Genomic DNA, 20,779 nt, shown 5'->3' on the forward strand with positions numbered 1-20,779 from the left:
TGTGGGGCCTGAACTCTGGGCCTGGGCGCTGTCCCTCAGCTCTTTAGCTCAAGGCTAGCGCTCTACCACTTGAGCCACAGTGCCACTTCCGGCTTTTTCTGCTTATGTGTTTCTGAGGAATCGAATCCAGGGCCTCATGCCTGCGAGGCAAGCACTGTAGATTTCTGAGCAAGTGGAATGTGGAGGAACATCTGGAGTTCTCTCTTCTCTCCTCCATTTGGAAGCCAGGCTGGAAAGCGCCCTGGTGCCTTCTTCCCTGTCCGATGAGAGGAGAGGGCAGGGAACCTGAGTGTTCATCTGTGTCTCTGCCTGGTCCTCGTTTCCAAGGCCACTGCTGCTTCCCCTGCAGCCCGATCGCTTTGCACCACAGGCTCTCCACGCCACCGCTGCCGCCTCTGCATGGCCCCTGCTTAGGTCTGATCGAAGTGTGTGGGAACTTTCCATTGAGATAGTCTATATTGCATTCACTGACCTTGCTTTCTCTTGCTTCACCTCCCCACAGCATACATCCCTGTACTTGGTTCACATTTGTAGTTTCTTTCCTGACTTTATTCATATTCTTTTTGTAGAGGTTGCCTGTGTCGTTACAGTTGGGTGTGTTGATCTTGTTCATCCCTCCCATGGTGGTATGGTGGTGGTCCTAGGGCTTGAACTCGGAGCTCTCGTCTTCTTGCTTGTTTTCTTTTTTTTTTTTTTCTCAAGGCTGGCACTCTACTACTTGAGTCACAGTTCTACTTCTAGATTTTTGCTGGTTAATTGGCGATAGGCTGGCTTCAAACCTCAATCCTCAGATCTCAGCTTCCTGAGGAGCTAGAATTCTAGGTATGAGCCACTGGTGTCCGGTTCCTGCTTTGTTTCTGCCTGTAGCTTCATGCTTTACCAGGGCCCTCTCTCCATTTATTTCTTCTTTGTGCCCACGCTGCATCTTGGGGATATTGTGAGGACACCCCTGCACTGGCAGCTGGGCCCTCCTGGCCTGCTGCACCCCATCGCAGTACTCATAGCGAGGGTGTTCAGGCTCTGCTCCATGCTCCTGTGACTTGAGTTCTGAGGCCTGGTTGTCACTCTGCTGCCTGGGGGGGGGGCTCACTCACATTCTGCTTCCCCTCTGATGTTCTTGAAGACCAGGGGTTCTGTGACTCTTCTGTCTGGAGTGCTCAGTCCGCTTCAGCATAAAGGCACAGCAGAAAGAAGCCACAGACTCATATTTTCAGACTTCCTGACTTCTTACCAATGCCATCAGATGAGCCTTTGTTTTATATATATATATATATATTTAATGTCGGTCGTGGGGCCTGAACTCTGGGCCTAAGCGGTGTCCCTCAGGTCTTCAGCTCAAGGTGAGCGCTCTACCACTTTAGCTACAGTGCCACTTCTGATTTTCTGAGTGTTTATTGGAGATAAGAGTTTCACGGATTTTCCTGCCTCGGCTGGCCTTGAACCACAATCCTCAGATCTCAGCCTCCTGAGTAGCTAGGATGACAGGCGAGAGCCACCAGCACCTGGCGCTGGGGGTTTTTGATTAGTTGTGTGAAGCAGCAGTGTTAGGCAATAAGTGAGCAGGGAAGTCTCCAAAAAGGAAGAGGCCTCTACCTGGCCCTTAGTGTATCGAGTTCTTGATGCACAAAAAAGAATTTAAAGACACAATGAGGTAGAGACCAAGGAAGTTTATTAGTAAAACAAGAAAGGTAGTTCACAGTCCAGACGTGGATATATGTATATTCAGTAAAAGGTGCAAAACTGTTCGATGTCACAGGTATGTATAGTGAAACAGAAGGTTGGGCTTCAGATAAGTGCTCTGGTACATTTCTTGATGTTACACTGTCTAATCAGAAGTTGGCCTGTAATACACCTGGTCATTGCTGTATGGGCATCCTTTCAAACAGAGGAGGAATTATGCCGTATGCCCCTCAAGACAGGTGCCTTCCTTAAGATAGGCTTTATTATCTTTATTTGTTGTTGGTCCTGGAGCTTGAACTCCAGGCCTGGGTGCCTGTCCCTGAGCTCTTTCACTCTACCACTTTTGAGCCACAGCGCCACTTCTGGGTTTCTGGTGGTTCATTGAAGAGTCTCACAGACTTTCATGCCCAGGCTGGCTTTGAACCGAGATCCTCAGATCCCAGCTTCCTGAGTAGCCTGGATGACAGGCGTGAGCACCTGGCTGATAAGGATCATTGCTTAGTTTGCAAAGCAAACAGATTGTTTTGGGAAAGCAGGAGAGGCCAGGGGGAGAGGGCTGCTGTGCTTGTACGGATACCGAAGCATACGAGGGGTGATAAGTGCTCACGTATATGTATATCGTGTGTGTGTGTGTGTGTGTGTGTGTGTGTGTGTGTGTGTATCTATCTGTGTATCTTTTGCTGGTTGTGGGGCTTGAACTCAGGACTGGGTGCTGTCCCTAAGCCTCTTTGTGTTCAAGGCTAATGCTTTACCTCTTGAGCCACAGGTCCGCTTCTGGCTTTTTCTGAGTGGTTTATTGGAGATAAGAGTCTCATGGACTCTTCTGCCTGGGCTGGCTTTGAACCGTGATCCTCAGATCTCAGCCTCCTGAGTAGCTGGGATTGCAGGTGTGAGCCACCAGCACCCAGCTCATGCTTATGTATTTCTAATAGAGCTACTCCATACAGTGTGTGAATTCATGGCTGCTGTTTCCCATGGTTCATTTTCCCTAATCTACCCTGACTCAGTTGTAGCTTGGGGGGTTATCCACCAGGGCCCTCTCTCCATTTATTTCCTCTTTGTGCCCACGCTGCATCTTGGGGATATTGTGAGGACACCCCTGCACTGGCAGCTGGGCCCTCCTGGCCTGCGTCTAAGGTCAGGGCTGAAGTCAGCCTCTGCTGTGGGACCACTCTGCTGGGCCAGGAGCAGCCCGGGCTCCCGGGCTTGGAGAGGGCAGAGGCAGGGCTAGCAGGAGGAACTGTGCTTGTCCAGGTGCCTGGGTCAGTGCTTCTGTGTAGCTGTGCTTTGCAGGACTTAGCACAGGGAGGAGAGGGGCGCAGCGTGTTGAGGGCTCTGGCTCTGCTGCCTCCATTTCCCCAGATGAATTCATTCAGATTCTTCATCAGAAAAGCACTCTCCTTGCCCCTGATAACAGGGGTGCATCGAGGGTAGGAGGCTGCATCTTGGTTCGAGGCAGTGCCTAGGTGTGGGACTTAGGATGGCCTTGTGCCAGCCTGGAGCTCCTGCCTGACCCACGGATGTGTTGCTCCTCAGGGACCTCTCCCACAACCTGCTCCACACGCTGGACGCTGGGCTCCTGGCAAACCTCTCTGCGCTGGTGGAGCTGTGAGTGTCCTCCCTCCTGCCCAGTCCTGCTGGCCTGCGGGGGTGTCTCAGGGTGCACAGGGCTGCCTGCCCCTGCCTGTCGCGTTACAGGGCTCCCGTCACACCGCCGCCTCTTCCTCTTTTCCCAGGGATATAAGCGACAACAAGATTTCTACATTAGAAGAAGGAGTATTTGCTAATTTATTTAATTTAAGTGAAATGTGAGTTGCTTTGCTTTGGTGGGTATGGTGTCCCTGCCCTCCCGTTTTGGCCTGACTGTCCCTGGAGTTGGCATCAGACCCTGCTCTCCTGCCGGCCTGTGCCCCAGCCCCGCCCTCCCTTGCAGAAACCTGAGTGGGAACCCATTCGAGTGCGACTGCGGCCTGCTATGGCTGCCACGCTGGGTGGAGGAGCGGCGGGTCCGCATGGCGCCAGCCAGGGTGGCCACGTGTGCTGGGCCCGGCCCGTTGGCTGGCCAGCCCCTCGATGTCACCTTGCTGAGTGGAGGCTGTGGTGAGTGCAGGGCGTGTGTGGCCTGTGCAGGGCAGTGTAGGCCTGGGGAAAGCCCTCCTTTCTGGGGATCAGAAAGACCTCTCTGGAGAGGGGCAGGGCTGTGGGGTGGGGTCTGACTTGGAGTCGAGGGAGAGTGCCGGGACCACAAAGTAGACCGCGTGCGTGTCTGTCCTAGGTGAGGAGTACATCGCCTGCCTCCCTGACAACAGCTCGGGCACCCCTACAGTGGTGGCCCTTTCCTCTGCCCACGAGGGCCCCCTGGAACCCGAGGCCTGTGGTGCTCTCTGCTTCTCAGCCAGCAAGGGCCTCGCAGCCCTGGCGGAGCAGGGCCGGTGTGTCTGCGGTGCACTCCAGCTGCCCAACACCTCTGCGGCCTGCCAGTCCCTGTGCTCCAGCCTCCTCCAGCCCCGCAGCCCCACCTGCAGCGGCCCCACACTCCTCCGGAACGTCTTCCCAGCCTCCCCTGGGGCCACCCTGGTGGGGCCCCATGGACCCCTGGCCTCTGGTCGGCCAGCAGCCTTCCATATCGCTGCCCCTCTGCCCATCGGCTCCACACACTGGGACTTTGGAGATGGCTCTCCAGGGGTGGATGTGGCTGGCTCAGCTGCCACCCACCGATATGCACTGCCTGGACGCTATCACGTGACAGCTGTGCTGGCCATGGGGTCTTCCTCTGCCTTGCTGGGGACAGAGGTGCGCGTGGAGGCAGCCCCTGCTGCCCTGGAGCTCCTGTGCCCAGCCTCTCTGCACAGTGATGAGAGCCTCAGAATCAGCATCCGGAACCGCGGAGGCTCGGCCCTTGAGGCCACCTACACCATCCTGGCTCTGGATGAGGAGCCAGTGAGAGGTAGGTGCCTGCCTAGCTGCCTGAGCCCCTTGTCTCCCCTTTCCCCCAAGGTCAGGGCCAGGCAGAGCCTGGTGCTTTGGCCACAGGCTCATAGTGATGCCCTGTTCTCTGCTACTCTTCCCCAGTGGTGCACCCGCTCTGCCCTTCGGACACAGAGATCTTCCCTGGCAGTGGGCACTGCTACCGCCTGGTGGCAGAGAAGGCACCCTGGCTGCAGGCTCAGGAACAATGCCGGACCTGGGCTGGGGCTGCCCTGGCCATGGTGGACAGCCCTACCATCCAGCGCTTCCTGGTCTCCCAGGTTACCAGGTGCCTGCCCCAACTCCCGGAAAGGCCACAGGCAGATGGGGGGTTTGCTCAGCATGCTGAGATGGTAGCAGAGCCTAAAGCTTGTGGAGGAGGAGAGATGGGGGCCGTGTCCTGCCCTGCAGACCTTCTGCAGCTTCCCAAAGCCCTGTGTGATGAATCACAGTGGCAGCCGGGCTCAGGCCCCTGGCCCGTCCCCGCCCATCATGGGAGGAGCTGAGCCCTGTTGACAGGGCCGTTCCCTGGGCCTCCTGGCAGCTGTGAGGCTGTGCTGCTGCTGTTTGTGGCTTCTTGCTCCCGTCCCGCCTGGAGTGGGCCAGGGCTGCTGTGTGCACTGGAGAGCACGTTGGGCTCCTGCTTTCTCCAGCCTTGTGGAGACGTGCAGTGGGCCAGGCCCTCATTCTGTGACTCCAGTTTTCTTGTTTGGGGTAGAGGTGGAAGTGAGACTTGACCAACCTCCTCGGGTCTCTGTGCTGGGTCAGAGCAGGGAAGGATGCCTGTTATCTCAGAGGCTGATCATACCCTGTGCATTAGCAGGGGCCAGAGGGAATCTAGATCTCCAGTGCTGAGTTCTTCCCCAGGGCCATGTAATTAGTAGATGACATTGGCATGGAGATCTGGGGCCACAGCGTGGCCCTTCCCACCCCGGGTGTGGGGCCCATGCCTGTGTCTTCACATCTTCTTGGGCCTGTACTTCCAGGCAGGGCTCGCACCTCTGCAGAGGTGTCGGTTGGCTCCACTGGATGTCTTGGCCTCTGCAGCAGCAGCCTCCCTGCAGGCCACGGTGGGGGTGGCCTGGGCCCTCAGAGCTGAGGCAGAGCGTCAGAGCTCCTGCCTGTGCCCAGCAGCCCTGTAGGCATAAGCTGCCCAGTAGATGCGGCTGTGGGCTTGGATAGTGAGCCTTGCTTGCCATGTCTGTTTCCCCATGTGGAGAATGAGGATGGTGGTAGGTTCCACCTGCCAGGGTGCTTGGAGGGGGGTGCCCATGAGGACTGCTGCTTGCTGAGTGGCCTACCCTCCCTGCTGTCCTCCTGCAGGGGCCTGGACGTGTGGATTGGATTCTCCTCTGTGGAGGGGGCAGAGGCGGGCTTGGCGCCCCAGGGCGAGGCCTTCAGCCTAGAGAGCTGCCAGAACTGGCTGCCAGGAGAGCCGCACCCGGCCACTGCCCAGCACTGTGTGCGCCTGGGCCCCGCCGGGCAGTGCAACACAGACCTGTGCTCCGCGCCCCACAGCTATGTCTGTGAGCTGCGGCCTGGAGGTGCGCGGGAGACAGGGTCACCGGTGCTGCTTCTCCCTGCATTTATCCTTCGATGTTCCGTGCTGGCTCTTACTCCTTGGATGAGGCTGTACCAGGAAACATAAAACAGCAGATGGAGGGAGCTGGAGGGGGGAGCTGCTGCGGGCTCAGAGCGGGGTCGGGCCCCGCCCTGGATGTGCCCGCTGTCTCTGGCCTGGCCCTGGTGCCTTATTGCATACTCACCACCTCCAGGCCCCGTGTGGGATGCTGAGAACTTCCTCGAGGGAGTGCCTGATGGGGGCCTGCAGGGGCCCCTGAGGCCGCTGGCACGGCAGGAGGCCCTCCTGGCCCCTCAGCAGCCCTTGGAGGTAGGCCAGCCCTCTCTCAGCTAGAACTCCTGTGCCTCTCAGGCCTTGCCTTACCCAGCTGCTGTCTGTTTGAAAGTCAAGTTGGGGACTGGGGTGTGGCTCAATGGTAAGAGCACCTGCCTAGCATGTGCCAGGTCCTGGCACTGGGGGAACAAAGGCTGTCAGTGGCTATAAATGCTAGCTTCTCAGGAGGCTGAGGATTGAGGTTCAAAGCCAGCCTGGGCAGGAAAAGTCCGTGAGACTCTTACCTGCAATTAACCACCAAAAAGCCATAAATGAGCAAAAAGGCTAAGGGGCAGTACCTAGGCCCAGAGTTCAATCTTTAGTACTAGCACAAAAAAACAAAAAAAGGCCAGGTGCCGGTGGCTCACGCCTGTCATCTTAGCTACTCAGGAGACTGAGATCTGAGGATCATGGTTCAAAGCCAGCCAACACAAGAAAGTCCATGAGACTCTTATCTCCAATAAACCACCAGAAAACTGGAAGTAGCGCTGTGGCCCACGTGGTAGAGCGCTCGCCTTGAGCTGAAGAGCTGGAGGAACAGCGCCCAGGCCCAGAGTTCAAGCCCCACGACCAACAAAAAAAAAGAAAAAAATGATGTTGGTTTGGTTAGCAGAGGCTTCTTAAAGTTGTTTGTGCCCAGTGAAGACAGTTCAGAAAGTCCTTGGTGCACAAAGATGAGAGGCATCTAAGCATCGAATGCCCGCCCAGGGCCCCCCGCACCGCTCCCGGGCCTCTGCTCTGTGCATTACGCCTCCTAGGGACCCTACTGCTCCCAGAGGGTTTGGATCAGGTTTTTTGAATTCCCAAGTGACGTGAAATGAAGCTTGGGGGCTTCCTGGTGGTAGCTTCCCCAGGTGGGGTTGGGCCCTGGGGTGGGGTCTCTGGTGCTGAGGCAGCCTCTCCCCACCAGCTCATAGTGTTGCCTGGCCCGAGCCGTGAAGCCTTTCTTACTGCAGCAGAATTTGGAATCCAGGAACTTGGGGGGCCTGCACAGCTGCGGCTGCAGGTGTTCCGGCCCTCAGGAGGAGCAGGTAGGTCTCTGGGGTTCAATTAGGCTAAGCCTCAAGAAGACAGCAGAGTCTCAGAGGTGCCAGCTCTTACTCTGCATGTCGGGGATGGAGTGGGTAGGGTGCCCCAGTGGCGGGGGAGTGTTGGTGTGGGCCGGGGCTCCACCTGATCAGGACTGGTCTTAACTAAGGTAGGGCCTACTGCTGGGTCAGGCCCCAAGTACCTTCCTGTCTTTGTAGTAGCCCCAGAAAGTAGCAGTGAGCCTGAAAACGTGACCGAGCCAGGCCCCGGCTGTCTACTGGAGGAGCACTGGTGTCCTGGGGCCAATGTCTGTGTGCCAGTGGATGCCTCCTGCCACCCTCACGCCCCTGCCCGTGGGTCTGCATCGGGGCCCCGGCTCCCCGGGGTCGCGCACACACTGTGGAGGGAGTTCCTGTTCTCCGTGCCTGCAGGCCCCCCCACGCGCTACTCGGTATGCGCCACCACTCTGGGCGTGTCTCCCTCTGACCAGCTCCTGGGCCACTCCCCCTTATCACCCCACAGTCCTCGTGTTCCACCAGACAGTTTAAGCCCCCGCCTCCTGCACCTCTTCCCTCCTCCAGCCTGAGTGGTCTTCCCCCTTCTCTCTGTAAGGGACAGCCGGCTTCTTTCGTCCTGTCCCTCAAGCCTTCCCATGGAGGGCAGCCCCATGCATATCTTCTTCGTCTGCACCGGCCTGTTTGTCATGCCATGAGCCCCCGGGGGTAGGCGTTGCACACAGCCACCAGGAGCCCTGACTCCCCACTCACCCCATGGGATTTGCCCCGTGGTTCTTGCGCAGGCTCTTACTCTGGGGTGTGATGGAGGCCTGTCTCCTCTCATAGGTCACCGTCCATGACCAAGACATCCTGGTGCTTCCTGGTGACCTCATCGGCTTGCAACATGACGCTGGCCCGGGTGCCCTACTGCAGTGTCCCTTGGGATCCAACCATCCCGGCCTTGAGGTTTTGTACTTCTCCACCAACGCTTCCGTTTGGCTGGCCAGCCTGCCTGCCCAGGTGGAGGGGGCTCAGACTGGCCCTGCCTGTGCCCTGCAACTGCGCTTAGCCACAGAGCAGCTTACCGTGCTACTGGGCCTGACGCCCAATCCTGGGCTGCAGCGTCCTGGGCGCTACAAGGTTCAGGCCACAGTGGGCAACAGCGTGTCCAGTCACAACCTGTCCTGTGGCTTCAGTGTGGTCTCCCCGCTGACGGGGCTGCGCGTCGTCCACCCCGCCCTCCTTGATGGCCACCTCTACATACCCACCAATGGCTCGGTCTTGGTGCTTCAGGTGGATTCTGGTGCCAGTGCCACAGCCACAGCCAGCTGGTCCGGGGGCCACATCACTGCCCCCTTCGAGGCTGCCTGCCCCTCTGTGGGGGCCACCTTCCAGCCTGACTGCACAGGAGAGGCCAATCACACCTGGTTCTCGGTGCTGGCCCTGCCCCGGCTCAGCGAGGGGGAGCACGCAGTGGAGATTGTAGCCCAGAACCGCGACAGCCGGGCCAACCTCAGCCTGAGGGTGACCGCTGAGGAGCCCATCCGTGGCCTCCGAGCTGTGCCCAGCCCTGAGGCCCGGGTGCTGCAGGGTGTTCTGGTGGTGAGTGTGTCCTTTCTCTGCCCCTCCGTCCTCCATGGTGTGCACGGGTGGGGACAGGGAGGGAGCCACACGGATGTTTCTGGAGAGGTTCAGTAGGGTCTGGCAGGTCCTTTCAGGGTCCTGCAGGTTGACGTGGCAACTTGGTCAGGTGACGTGCTCCCTTTCCCAGGTGGCACTGCGCTTCACCTGAGGGACTCCGTGGAGCCTGGGGTGGGAGCTGGGGAGGACCCCAGAGGCAGGCGGACTCTTGCTGGGCCTGGGCCCACTTTGCAGATGCAGAAAGGGAGGCACAGGGAGGCCAAGGCCACGTGACAAGGTGGAAAGCTGGCTTTGACCAGGGCCTTGGTACCTAAGCATGTGCTGGGTGTTAAGGACAGACGCCAGGATGGCCTGGCCCCTCTGCCCGCCCCTATACAGGGTAACTTGTCACCGCTTAGCTAGTGGCCCTCATGTCCCCTCCGCTCTTCAGGAACTCTGAGGGTGGCATGTCGATTGTGGCTGAGGGTAAAGCCAGCCTCAGAGCAGGGCAGAGTCACAGCCTGGCCCATGCCATGTCCACCCACAGCGGTACAGCCCCATGGTAGAGTCTGGCTCAGACGTGGTCTTCCGGTGGACCATCGATGACAAGCAGTCCCTGACCTTCCACAACGTCGTCTTCAACGTCATCTACCAGAGTGCCGCCATCTTCAAGCTCTCAGTAGGCTGGGGTCGGGCGGGGACTGGGGGTGCTGGGATGTGAGGGTGCTCACCTTTGCCTTCTCTTCTTCCTTGCTTTGCCCTCGAGGACCCTGCTGTGGCTGTGGGTGAGTGTGGACCGGCGGTGTGAATCGGGGCTCTGGGCTCTTTGCTTGTTGGTCTGTCCTTGTGGTTGCCTCTGGCCCTATGTCCACCGAGCCCTGTCTTCTCTTCTCAGCTGACAGCCTCCAATCACGTGAGCAATGTCACCGTGAACTACAACGTCTCCGTGGAGCGGATGAACAGGATGCGGGGTCTTCGAGTATCTGCGGTGCCAGCTGTGCTGCCCCTCAATGCCACGCTGGAGCTGATGGCCAGTGTGCTGGTGGACGCGGCTGTGGAGGTGGCCTTCCTGTGAGTGCGGCTGGGCCTGCTGGGAGGCATGGCCAGCCGGGTAGGGCCTGGTAGGGCTGGGATTCCAGCGTTGGCCTTGGGGTCCCGGTGGAGAAGTTGAGAGCTGCTCTTTTTTTTTGAAGTCTTAGCAAGGATTTATTTTAGCGTAACAAGTTTAAAAGGGAGAAATAGAAGAGACAGGGAGAGTGGCTTTCTGGGTCCTTGTTCCCTCCACACTAAGAGGCTGCTGCACAGGGACCCCGCAGGCACGTGGCGGGGCAGAGATGCAGCTGTGTCCAGCCACAGGAGCGCCTGCAGGGAGCTGCGGCCGGGACTTAGGGGCTCCCCACTGTGTGTGAGCAGCCAGCCCGGCCACCTGCCCCTCCCTGGTACACTGACCACCTGCCTACTGCCCGGCAGGTGGACCTTTGGAGATGGCGAGCAGGTGGTTGGCCAGTTCAAGCCTCCGTACGGTGAGGCCTTCCAGGTCCCAGACCCCACGGTGGCCCAGGTGCTGGTGGAGCACAATGCCACACACACCTATGCCAGCCCAGGTGAGCAGCTGGCCCTCTCCTGGGGGTGGCACACCCGAGAGGGGCCCTCATCTCCCCACTCTGACTGACCCCTCGCCTGGGGTGCCACTGAGGCCTTTACTCAGTCGAAGGGGTGTGTGGAGGGATGGACCATCCCAGTTGAATTTTCCAGAAGTTAGAAGAGGGTCAGCATTTAACGTGTAAAATTCTAGCCGCCTCACATGGTGCTGGCCCGTGTCCCACGGGGAATAGCCTGCCGCCCCGCGCGTGCTGCGCACGGCCAGGCCCAGGAATGCCCCATCCTCTCAGCACAGCCTGGGCTGGGTGCCGGGCGGGGATCCTGTGCGCAGGACGCTGCACGTGGGCCTCTCCACAGGCGAGTACAACCTGACCGTCCTCGCGTCCAACACCTACGAGAACATGACGCAGCAGGTGCCCGTGAGCGTGCGCCCCGCGCTGCCCAGCCTGGCTGTGGGAGCCAGCCGCAGCGTGCTGGTGGTGGGCCAGCCCGTCACCTTCTCCCCGCATCCTCGGCCCTTGTCTGGCGGCATCCTGTACGCGTGGGATTTTGGGGATGGCTCCCCTCGCCTGGTGCAGAGCCAGCCAGCCGTGAACCACACCTACCTCCACCCCGGCACCTACCGCGTCAGCCTGGAGGTGAACAACACCGTGAGCAGCGTGGGGGCGTACACCGATGTCCACGTCTTCCGGGAGCTGCGTGGCCTGAGCGTGCACCTGAGCCCGGCGGTGGAGCAGGGAGCCCCTGTGGCGGTGCAGGCGGCTGTAGAGACGGGTGACAACGTGACGTGGACATTCGACATGGGGGATGGCACCATGTTCACGGGCCCCGAGCCCACGGTGCAGCATGTGTACTTGCGGGCACAAAACTATACAGTGACAGTGGTTGCAGCCAGTCCTGCAGGCCAGCTGACCCAGAGCCTGCCCGTGCAGGTCTTTGTCCTGGAGGTGCTGCGCGTTGAGCCTGCCACCTGCATCCCCGTCCAGCCCGAAGCCCGCCTCACAGCTCATGTCACCGGGGACCCTGCCCGCTACCTCTTTGACTGGACCTTTGGGGATGGCTCCTCTAACATCACTGTCCAGGGGTGCCCGACGGTGACGCACAACTTCACGCGGAGTGGCACGTTCCCCCTAGCGCTGGTCCTGTCGAGCCGTGTGAACAAGGCGCATTACTTCACCAGCATCTGTGTGGAGCCCGAGCTGGGCAACGTCACTCTGCAGCCCGAGAGGCAGTTTGTACGGCTCGGGGACGCGGCCCGCTTGGCGGCCTGCGCCTGGCCCCCATTCCCGTACCGCTACATCTGGGCCTTCGGCACGGAAGGTGCCGCCCCCACCCAAGCTGGGGGCCCCGACGCTGCGTTCACCTACCGAGAGCCCGGCTCCTACGTGGTGATGGTCACTGCCACCAACAATATCTCAGCCGCCAACGCGTCCGCGCGGGTGGAAGTGCAGGAGCCGGTGGACATCACCGCCATCGGCGTCAATGGCTCCCACGTGCTGGAGATGGGGCGGCCCTACCTGTTCTCGGCTGAGGGCCATGGGCGCCCCGCTACCTACTCCTGGGAGCTGGGGGATGGGGCTCAGCTCGAGGGCGCCGAGGTCACCCACACCTACAGCAGCGCAGGCGGCTTCACCGTCGCAGTGGCCGGCTGGAATGAGGTGAGCCGCAGCGAGGCCCGGCGCAACGTCACCGTGCAGCAGCGCATCGAGGGGCTCGGCGTGAACGCCAGCCGCACGGTGGTGCCCCTGAACGGCAGCGTGAGCTTCGGCACCTCGCTGGAGGCGGGCAGCAACGTGCGCTACTCCTGGGTGCTCTGTGACCGCTGCACGCCTATCCCCGGGGGCCCCACCATCTCCTACACCTTCCGCTCCGTGGGGACCTTCAACATCATTGTCACCGCCGAGAACGAGGTGGGCGCCGCGCAGGACAGCATCTTCATCTACGTTCTCCAGCTCATCGAGGGGCTGCAGGTGGTGGGGGGCGGCGGGGGCTGCTGCTTCCCCACCAACCACACGCTGCAGCTGCAGGCCGCTGTCAGGGATGGCACCAACATCTCCTACAGCTGGACTGCACAGCGGGATGGGGGCCCAGCCCTGACGGGCAGCGGCAAGGGCTTCTCCCTCACGGTGCTTGAAGCTAGCACCTACCGCATCCAGCTGCGGGCCACCAACATGCTGGGCAGTGCCTCGGCCAACCGCACCGTGGAGTTTGTGGAGCCTGTGGGGTGGCTGGGCGTGACTGCCTCCCCCAACCCGGCTGCCGTCAACACGAGCGTCGCTCTCCTCGCTGAGCTGGCCAGTGGCAGCGGGGTCGTCTACACATGGTCCATGGAGGACGGGCTGAGCTGGGAGACGTGGAAGCCGTCCACCACTCACGCCTTTTCCTCAGCTGGCCTGCACCCGGTCAGCGTCGTGGCTGGGAACCAGCTGGGCTCAGCCAACGCCACCGTCGAGGTGGCCGTGCAGGTGCCTGTGAGCGGCCTCAGCATCAGGGCTGGCGAGCTGGACAGCGGCTTCGTGGCAGTGGGGTCCTCTGTGTCCTTCTGGGGGCAGCTGGCAGCGGGCACAGATGTGAGCTGGCGCTGGTCTGTGCTGGGTGGCAGCAAGCATGGCCAGCGCATAGCCCTGAGCTTCCCGGACGCGGGCACCTTCTCCGTGCAGCTCAACGCCTCCAACGCCGTCAGCTGGGTGGCAGCCGCGCACACGCTCACGGTGGAGGAGCCCGTCGCGGGCCTGGCGCTCTGGGCCAGCAGCAAGGTGGTGGCGCCCGGGCAGCCTGTGCACTTCCAGATCCTGCTGGCCGCCGGCTCAGCCGTCAGCTTCCACCTGCAGGCTGGCGGGGCCGGCCCCGAGCTGCTCCCCACCCCCCACTTCTCCCGCAGCTTCTCCTGGGTCGGTGAGCATGTGGTGAGCGTGCAGGCTGAGAACCATGTGAGCCGGGCCCAGGCCCAGGTTCGAATCTTAGTGCTGGAGGCCATCAGTGGGCTACACGTGCTCAACTGCTGCGAGCCTGGCATTGCCACCGGCACCGAGAAGAACTTCACGGCCCGGGTGCGGCGCGGCTCCCGGGCCGCCTACGCCTGGTACTTCTCCCTGCAGAAGGTCCAGGGCGATTCGCTCGTCATTCTTTCTGGCCGCGACGTCACCTACACCCCGGTGGCCGCTGGGCTGCTGGAGATCCACCTGCGGGCCTTCAACGAGCTGGGCAGTGTGAACCTCACGCTGACCATGGAGGTCCAGGATGTCATCCAGTACGTGGCTCTCGAGAGTGGCCGTTGCTTCACCAACCGCTCCGCCCGATTTGAGGCAGCCACAAGCCCCAGCCCCCGGCGAGTAGCCTATCGCTGGGACTTCGGGGACGGGGCCCCAGTGCAGTACACAGAGGAGCCCTGGGCCGCCCACACCTACCTGCAGCCCGGGGACTACCGCGTGGAGGTGAACGCCACCAACCTGGTGAGCTTCTTTGTGGCCCAGGCCACCGTGACTGTCCAGGTGCTGGCCTGCAGGGAGCCCGAGGTGGGCGTGGCCCTGCCCTCGCAGGTGCTGATGCGCCGCTCGCAGCGCAACTACCTGGAGGCACACGTGGACCTGCGCGACTGTGTCACTTACCAGGCCCAGTACCGCTGGGAGGTGTTCCGCGCCGCCAGCTGCCAGCGGCTAGGGCATTCGGCGCGCGTGGCCCTGCCTGGCGTGGACGTGAGCCGGCCCCAGCTGGTGGTGCCGCGGTTGACGCTGCCCGTGGGCCACTACTGCTTTGTGTTCGTGGTGTCGCTCGGGGACACACCACTGGCGCGGAGCATTCAGGCCAACGTGACCGTGGCCGCCGAGCGTCTGGTTCCCATCATCGAGGGCGGCTCGTACCGCGTGTGGTCTGACACCCAGGACCTTGTGCTGGACGGGAGCAAATCCTACGACCCGAACCTGGAGGACGGCGACCAGACGCCGCTCAGCTTCCACTGGGCCTGTGTGGCCTCCACCCAGGTCAGCCGCGTGCAGGGAGGGCTGGGCCTCACCTACCTGGTCTCAGGCGCTGCCCTGGGCTGGGTATTAGTGCTCCTGTGGGGAGGTGGTCTCGTCTCTGGAGCTGTCCCCTGGGGCCAGGTTCTGCCAGGGTCCCGGACCACCATGCTTCTCCTTTGTCTGCTGCAGAGCGAGGCTGGTGCGTGTGCGCTGAACTTTGGTCCCCGTGGGAGCAGCACGGTCACCATTGCCCGGGAGCGCCTGGGGGCGGGGGTGGAGTACACCTTCAGCCTCACTGTGTGGAAGGCGGGCCGGAAGGAGGAGTCTGCCAACCAGACGGTGCGTGCCCGCCCGCCCGCCCCACTTCCAGCAGGCTCTCTGGGCCGGGGTGCTCTTTGGGCTGAGAACTCGGTTCTCACCTGGTTCTGATCTCCACGTGAAATACTTGGCGCCCACACTCAGTCTGTCAGAAGCGGGACGCGGTTCCTTAGGCATGCTGCGAGGCCGCTGCTGTGCGGGGCAGGCGCCCCGTGCGTGGTTAGGCTACATCTCCCCTTCCTTCCCCCAGCGGGGAGCCACGCCTGCTGCTGTGGAAGGGGCCCTGCCTGGGTGTGGTGCCCCGCCCGCCACAGGGCCGTCCCTCTGAGCCAGGCCGTCCCCCGCCTGGCCCGCCTGCTCAGGGGAGGTGCCCGGGCTCCTCCGGGCGCCAGGGCCCTGCTCGGCAATAGAAACTCCTGGGTGCAGAGGGCTTTCCACCCCTTGCATGGGTGCCTTGCTTCCTTCCAGCATCTGTTTCTGGAACCTTCCTAAGTGTGCCCTGTGCCTGCTGTTGTGGGCCCTGGGGCTGCACACTGCACACGGCGGGCGGCTCTGCCATGGGAGGACCGGCCCCTCCCCACACTGGCATTTCCACTGGATGCAGGAGACCTTCCCCAGAGCCCGCGCCCGGGGTGCAGAGGCTCTCCCTTGGGCTGGTGGGGATGGACAAGGCCTCCCTGTGCCCCGCCCGCCCCAGGTGCTGATCCGCAGTGGCCGGGTGCCCATCGTGTCCCTGGAGTGCGTGTCCTGCAAGGCGCAGGCGGTGTACGAAGTGAGCCGCAGCTCCTACGTGTACTTGGAGGGTCGCTGTCAGAACTGCAGCAACGGCTCCAAGCGCGGGGGGGGGGGGGGAGAGGGGCCTGGGGGGGGGGGGGGGGCCCGCACGCACCGTCTCGCGCTCCTGTCCTCAGCGCTGGGCTGCGCGCACCTTCAGCAACAAGACACTGGTGTTGGATGAGACGACCACGTCCACGGGCGGTGCGGGCATGCGGCTGGTGGTGCGGCAGGGTGTGCTGCGGGACGGCGAGGGCTACACCTTCACGCTCACCGTGCTGGACCGCACCGGGGAGGAGGAGGGCTGCGCCTCCATCCGCCTCTCCCCCAACCGCCCTCCGCTCGGGGGCTCCTGCCGCCTCTCCCCGCTGGAGGCCGTGCGGGCCCTCACCACCAAGGTGCACTTCGAATGCACGGGTGAGTGGGGCTCCGGGGGGAGGCCGGCGTGGGGCGGCGCTGCTCCTGACACCGCCGTGTGTCTGCAGGCTGGCGGGATGCCGAGGACGCCGGTGCCCCCCTGGTGTACGCCCTGCTCCTGCGGCGCTGCCGCCGCGGCTACTGTGAGAACTTCTGCGTCTACAAGGGTAGCCTCCCGGCCTACGGGGCCGTCCTGCCGCCCGGCTTTGGGCCACACTTTGAGGTGGGCCTGGCTGTGGTGGTGCAGGACCAGCTGGGCGCTGCCGTGGTGGCACTCAACAGGTGAGCTGTGCCCGGGGAGGGGAGACGGCGTGCCCGCCGCCTGCTCACCTCGCCGCCTGCCTCTGTCGTGCAGGTCTTTGGCCATTATCCTTCCTGAGCCCAACGGTAGCTCGGCGGGCCTGGCTCCCTGGCTGCACAGCCTGACGGCCAGTGTGCTGCCCGGGCTGCTGCGGCAGGCTGACCCACAGCACGTCATCGAGTACTCCCTGGCCCTTGTCACTGTGCTCAATGAGGTCAGTAAGGGTGGGCGGGGACAGCGATCCCTCACGCTGCCCACAGCCCCACCGCCGCGTGGGGATGCCGGGCGTGCTGAGCATGCCCCGTTTGGCCTTTGAGGAAACAATGCAGTGCTGTGTGCCCCTGCCCCTGGTGGCCAGCAGGGGACCAGGCATACTCGGCTCTCCGTGGAGCAGCCCGCCCTGCCCCGCCCCGCTCACAGCTCCCCTTTGCTCACTGCCCACCCCAGTATGAGCAGGCTCCGGATGCAGGAGTGGAGCCCAGCCACCAGCGGCAGATGCGAGCCCAGGTGCGCAAGAACATCACGGAGACGCTGGTTTCGCTGCAGGTCCACACCGTGGACGACATCCAGCAGATCACGGCCGCCCTGGCCCAGTGCATGGTAAGACAGCAGGCTCACTGTGCCTGCCAGGCCTCCCGCCCTGTAGCCTCAGCCAGGCCTCCGGCCCTGGAGTGTTTTTCCTGGCCTGTGCTAGCGCTCCGGAGCCCCTGATGCTACCCAGTGGCAGCCTACAGCGCCCCCTTTGGGAGCCCGCAGGTGGGAAGAGCAGCTCAGCATATGGGGGGGGATGGCGGGGGCGGGGGGGTGGTGGCATCAGACACAAAGATCCTGTTTGGGCCTCCTCTCAGGCCTGCGGTCACACCCTGACACCTGATGTGGCCTTGTCCAACACGAGCTGTCCACTGCTCAAATTCTCAGCAGTACAGGCTGACGGGTGGGGGCAGCTGCTGAGTGCAGTGGGGGGCTCTCTGGGAGGGCAGGAAGAAGCAGAGCCTTGGGGTGGGGGCGCTGTTCCCATGGGGTCCTGTGGCTCAACAGCTGTCAGTTGTGTGAAAAGATGGCACTGAGCCCCGGGGACAGGGTTCTTCCCCGGGTCGGGAGGAGCACAGGGAGGTTGCCGACCGGCTGGGTCCGGAAGTTGTGCTGGGACCTGTGCAGGTGGCCAGCAGGGAGCTCGTGTGCCGCTCTTGCCTGAAGAAGGTGCTGCACAAGCTGGAGGCCATGATGCGCATTCTGCGGGCCGAGACCACCCAGGGCACCGCCACGCCCACCGCCATCGCCGACAGCATCCTCAACATCACAGGTGGGCGTGCTCGGCCCGGGCGGCCCCGCTCCCAGACGCCGGCCACCGCTCACGCGCCCCCCCCCCCGTGCCCATCTGCAGGGGACCTCATCCACCTGGCCAGCTCTGACGTGCAGGCCCTGCAGCCCTTGGAACTGGGGGCCGAGCCGCCCTCACCCATGGTGGCATCCAAGGCTTACAACCTGTCTTCGGCGCTCATGTGCATCCTCATGCGCTCCCGCGTGCTCAACGAGGAGCCTCTGACCCTGTCTGGGGAGGAGATCGTGGCCCAGGGCAAGCGCTCGGACCCGAGGAGCCTGCTGTGCTACGGCAACACGGCCACGTCCGGCTGCCACTTCTCCATCCCCGAGGCCTTCAGCGGCGCCCTCTCCAATGTCAGCGATGTGGTGCAGCTCATCATCCTCATGGACTCCAACCCCTTCCCCTTCGGCTACATCAGCAACTACACGGTCTCCACCAAGGTGGCGTCCATGGCGCTCCAGACGCAGGCCGGCACCCAGATCCCGATAGAACGGCTCGCCACAGAGCGCGCCATCACGGTCAAAGTGCCCAGCAACTCAGACCAGGTCGCCCAGAGCATGCGCACCCCAGCAGGCTCCACCATCGTGCAGCCCCGGGCCTCGGTCAGTGCCGTGGTTACCCCAGACGACAGCAACCCCGAGGCTGGGCTGCACCTGCAGCTCACCTACACCGTGCTCAATGGTGGGTGCCGTGGCTGGGCACACACTGCCCGCCCTCTTCCCAGCCCCTTCCCTGGGAGGGCCCGGGGTGTCCCGCCAGAAGGCCGGTGAGGAGCCACAGAGAAGCTCGTGCTGCCCCAGGCCCCTGACAGAGCTGCAGGGTTTCCCGATGGTGGCCGGCGTTGGGGGTGGGCAGCTGACACCGTGTGTCGCCCCCAGAGCGCTACCTGTCTGAGGAGCCCGAGCCCTACCTGGCTGTGTACCTGCACTCAGCGCCGCGGCCCAACGAGCACAACTGCTCTGCGGACAGGAGGATCAGCCTGGAGGCGCTCAGAGGCGCCGACCACCGGCTCTACACCTTCTTCCTCGCCCCGGGGTGAGCGCCTGCCAGAGGCCCGGGAGTGGGCCCGGACAGCTGGCCTCGGTGGGCTGTTTTGGGCACAGGCGTGTGTGTGGCTCTGTCGGAAGCTGGGAGAGCCGGCCGGGCGAGGCAGCTGAGAGCAGAGCGCCGTCCACCGGGACGCCCAAAGCCTGGCCCTGACCCTGCCCCTTCCTGGCAGGACCCGGGCCCCCGGGGGGAGCTACCACCTGAACCTGACCAGCCACTTCCACTGGTCGCCGCTGGAGGTGTCCGTGGGCCTGTACACGGCCCTGTGCCAGTACTTCAGTGAGGAGGACATGATGTGGAGGACGGAGGGGCTCGCGCCGCTGGAGGAGACCTCGCCCCGCCAGGCCGTGTGCCTCACGCGCCACCTCACGGCGTTCGGCGCCAGCCTCTTCGTGCCCCCCAGCCGCGTCCGCTTCATCTTTCCCGTGAGTGGCCCTCCCGTCCCCGCGCTCTCCACTCCTTTGTCCACAGCGGGTGGTGCGGGCCGCGGGACGGGGCCTCGTGCTTCTCTCTTCCCAGGAGCCATCGATGGGTGTGAACTATGTCGTCTTGTTGACGTGTGCCATGTGCCTGGTGACCTATGCAGCCATGGCCGTGGTCCTGCATAAGTTAGACCAGCTGGACGTCCGCCGGGTCCGCGCGATCCCATTCTGCGGGAAGGGGGGCCGCTTCAAGTATGAGATCCTGGTCAAGACTGGCTGGGGCCGAGGCTCAGGTGAGGGGCCGTGGCCGTGGGGGTCCTGGGCGTCCACCCTGCCCCAGCTTCTAGCTGCAGCGCTGGCCAGCCACTGCTGCCTCTGGCCCCTGCCTGTTCTCTTTTGACTATCCATTTTCCAGAAGCGCCACAGGAGCTGGTGCTGGTGGCTCACGCGTGACATCCTAGTTTCCTGGGGCTGAGGTCTGAGACTTGCAGTTCAAAACCAGTCTGGGCAGGGAAGTCCTGAAACTCCTTTTAACTGAGCAAAAGCTAGAAGTGGAGGTGTGCTTCTAGCACCAGCCCTGAGCTTGTTTTGAACTGTGCCCCGGCCCCGAGTTCAAGCCCAATGACCAGCACAAAACCCATGTCGGCTCTCACGGGGAGAGGAGACGCCACGTAGCCCCTCCGCGTCAGGCCAGGGCTGCGTCTCAGACTGTGCTGTGCGGGGCTTGGGGCTCGGGAGCGGAACCAGGCTTGTATGCCAGCATCGCTGGGAGTCGCACGCACCCCGTGGCAGCCGAAAGCTGTCGGATGTTGGGTTGTGGCGCTGGGCTGGTGATAGTTCCGTGAACTGAGAAAGCCTGAGTGCAAATGCGTCCGTCGCCGCTGCAGAGCACGGCCTGCTGGTGCTTGGCGAATGGAGGTTGGCAGACAGAAAAGCTTGCCTGGTCTCGAGCAGCGGGCAGAAGACCAGGCTCTTGGCCCTCCCTCCTGCAGGCACCACGGCCCACGTGGGCATCATGCTGTACGGGGCGGACAGCCAGAGTGGCCACCGGCACCTGGACGGGGACAGAGCCTTCCACCGGAACAGCCTGGACGTCTTCCGGATCGCCACCCCGCGCAGCCTGGGCAGCCTGCAGAAGATCCGAGTGTGGCATGACAACAAAGGTCCGGGGGGGGCAGCGCCGCCCCTGCGCCCGCCGCCGCCCCGGCCTCACCGCCTGTCCCCCCGCAGGCCTGAGCCCCGCCTGGTTCCTGCAGCACGTCATCGTCCGCGACCTGCAGAGCGCCCGCAGCACCTTCTTTCTGGTCAACGACTGGCTGTCTGTGGAGACCGAGGCCAACGGGGGCCTGGTGGAGAAGGAGGTGCTGGCAGCAAGTAAGGCCCTCTACCCGCCAGGGGCGGGGCCCCCCCCCCCCGCCGCTGCCCCTCT

General features: G+C 62.8%; 1 protein-coding gene across 1 annotated transcript in view; it reads left to right on the plus strand.

Annotated features, from left to right (window-relative positions):
• Pkd1 (polycystic kidney disease 1 (autosomal dominant)) overlaps nt 1-20,779 on the plus strand; it is a 41,873-nt gene that overhangs the window by 12,285 nt on the left and 8,809 nt on the right. Inside the window, exons 5-32 of the mRNA XM_013011248.1 lie at nt 3,043-3,110; nt 3,217-3,288; nt 3,417-3,488; nt 3,614-3,780; nt 3,956-4,627; nt 4,753-4,936; nt 5,971-6,191; nt 6,423-6,538; nt 7,452-7,572; nt 7,789-8,021; nt 8,413-9,168; nt 9,734-9,865; nt 10,082-10,257; nt 10,657-10,790; nt 11,146-14,768; nt 14,937-15,086; nt 15,763-15,906; nt 15,977-16,256; nt 16,325-16,538; nt 16,612-16,771; nt 17,005-17,157; nt 17,716-17,860; nt 17,942-18,562; nt 18,760-18,916; nt 19,101-19,353; nt 19,448-19,643; nt 20,343-20,513; nt 20,581-20,724. Of these exons, the coding sequence (XP_012866702.1) occupies nt 3,043-3,110; nt 3,217-3,288; nt 3,417-3,488; nt 3,614-3,780; nt 3,956-4,627; nt 4,753-4,936; nt 5,971-6,191; nt 6,423-6,538; nt 7,452-7,572; nt 7,789-8,021; nt 8,413-9,168; nt 9,734-9,865; nt 10,082-10,257; nt 10,657-10,790; nt 11,146-14,768; nt 14,937-15,086; nt 15,763-15,906; nt 15,977-16,256; nt 16,325-16,538; nt 16,612-16,771; nt 17,005-17,157; nt 17,716-17,860; nt 17,942-18,562; nt 18,760-18,916; nt 19,101-19,353; nt 19,448-19,643; nt 20,343-20,513; nt 20,581-20,724 (9,535 nt within the window). The remainder of the gene's footprint in view (nt 1-3,042; nt 3,111-3,216; nt 3,289-3,416; nt 3,489-3,613; nt 3,781-3,955; nt 4,628-4,752; nt 4,937-5,970; nt 6,192-6,422; nt 6,539-7,451; nt 7,573-7,788; nt 8,022-8,412; nt 9,169-9,733; nt 9,866-10,081; nt 10,258-10,656; nt 10,791-11,145; nt 14,769-14,936; nt 15,087-15,762; nt 15,907-15,976; nt 16,257-16,324; nt 16,539-16,611; nt 16,772-17,004; nt 17,158-17,715; nt 17,861-17,941; nt 18,563-18,759; nt 18,917-19,100; nt 19,354-19,447; nt 19,644-20,342; nt 20,514-20,580; nt 20,725-20,779) is intronic.

This window comes from Dipodomys ordii, unplaced genomic scaffold (genome assembly GCF_000151885.1).
Source record: "Dipodomys ordii isolate 6190 unplaced genomic scaffold, Dord_2.0 Scaffold14, whole genome shotgun sequence".
Classification (NCBI taxonomy): domain Eukaryota; kingdom Metazoa; phylum Chordata; class Mammalia; order Rodentia; family Heteromyidae; genus Dipodomys; species Dipodomys ordii.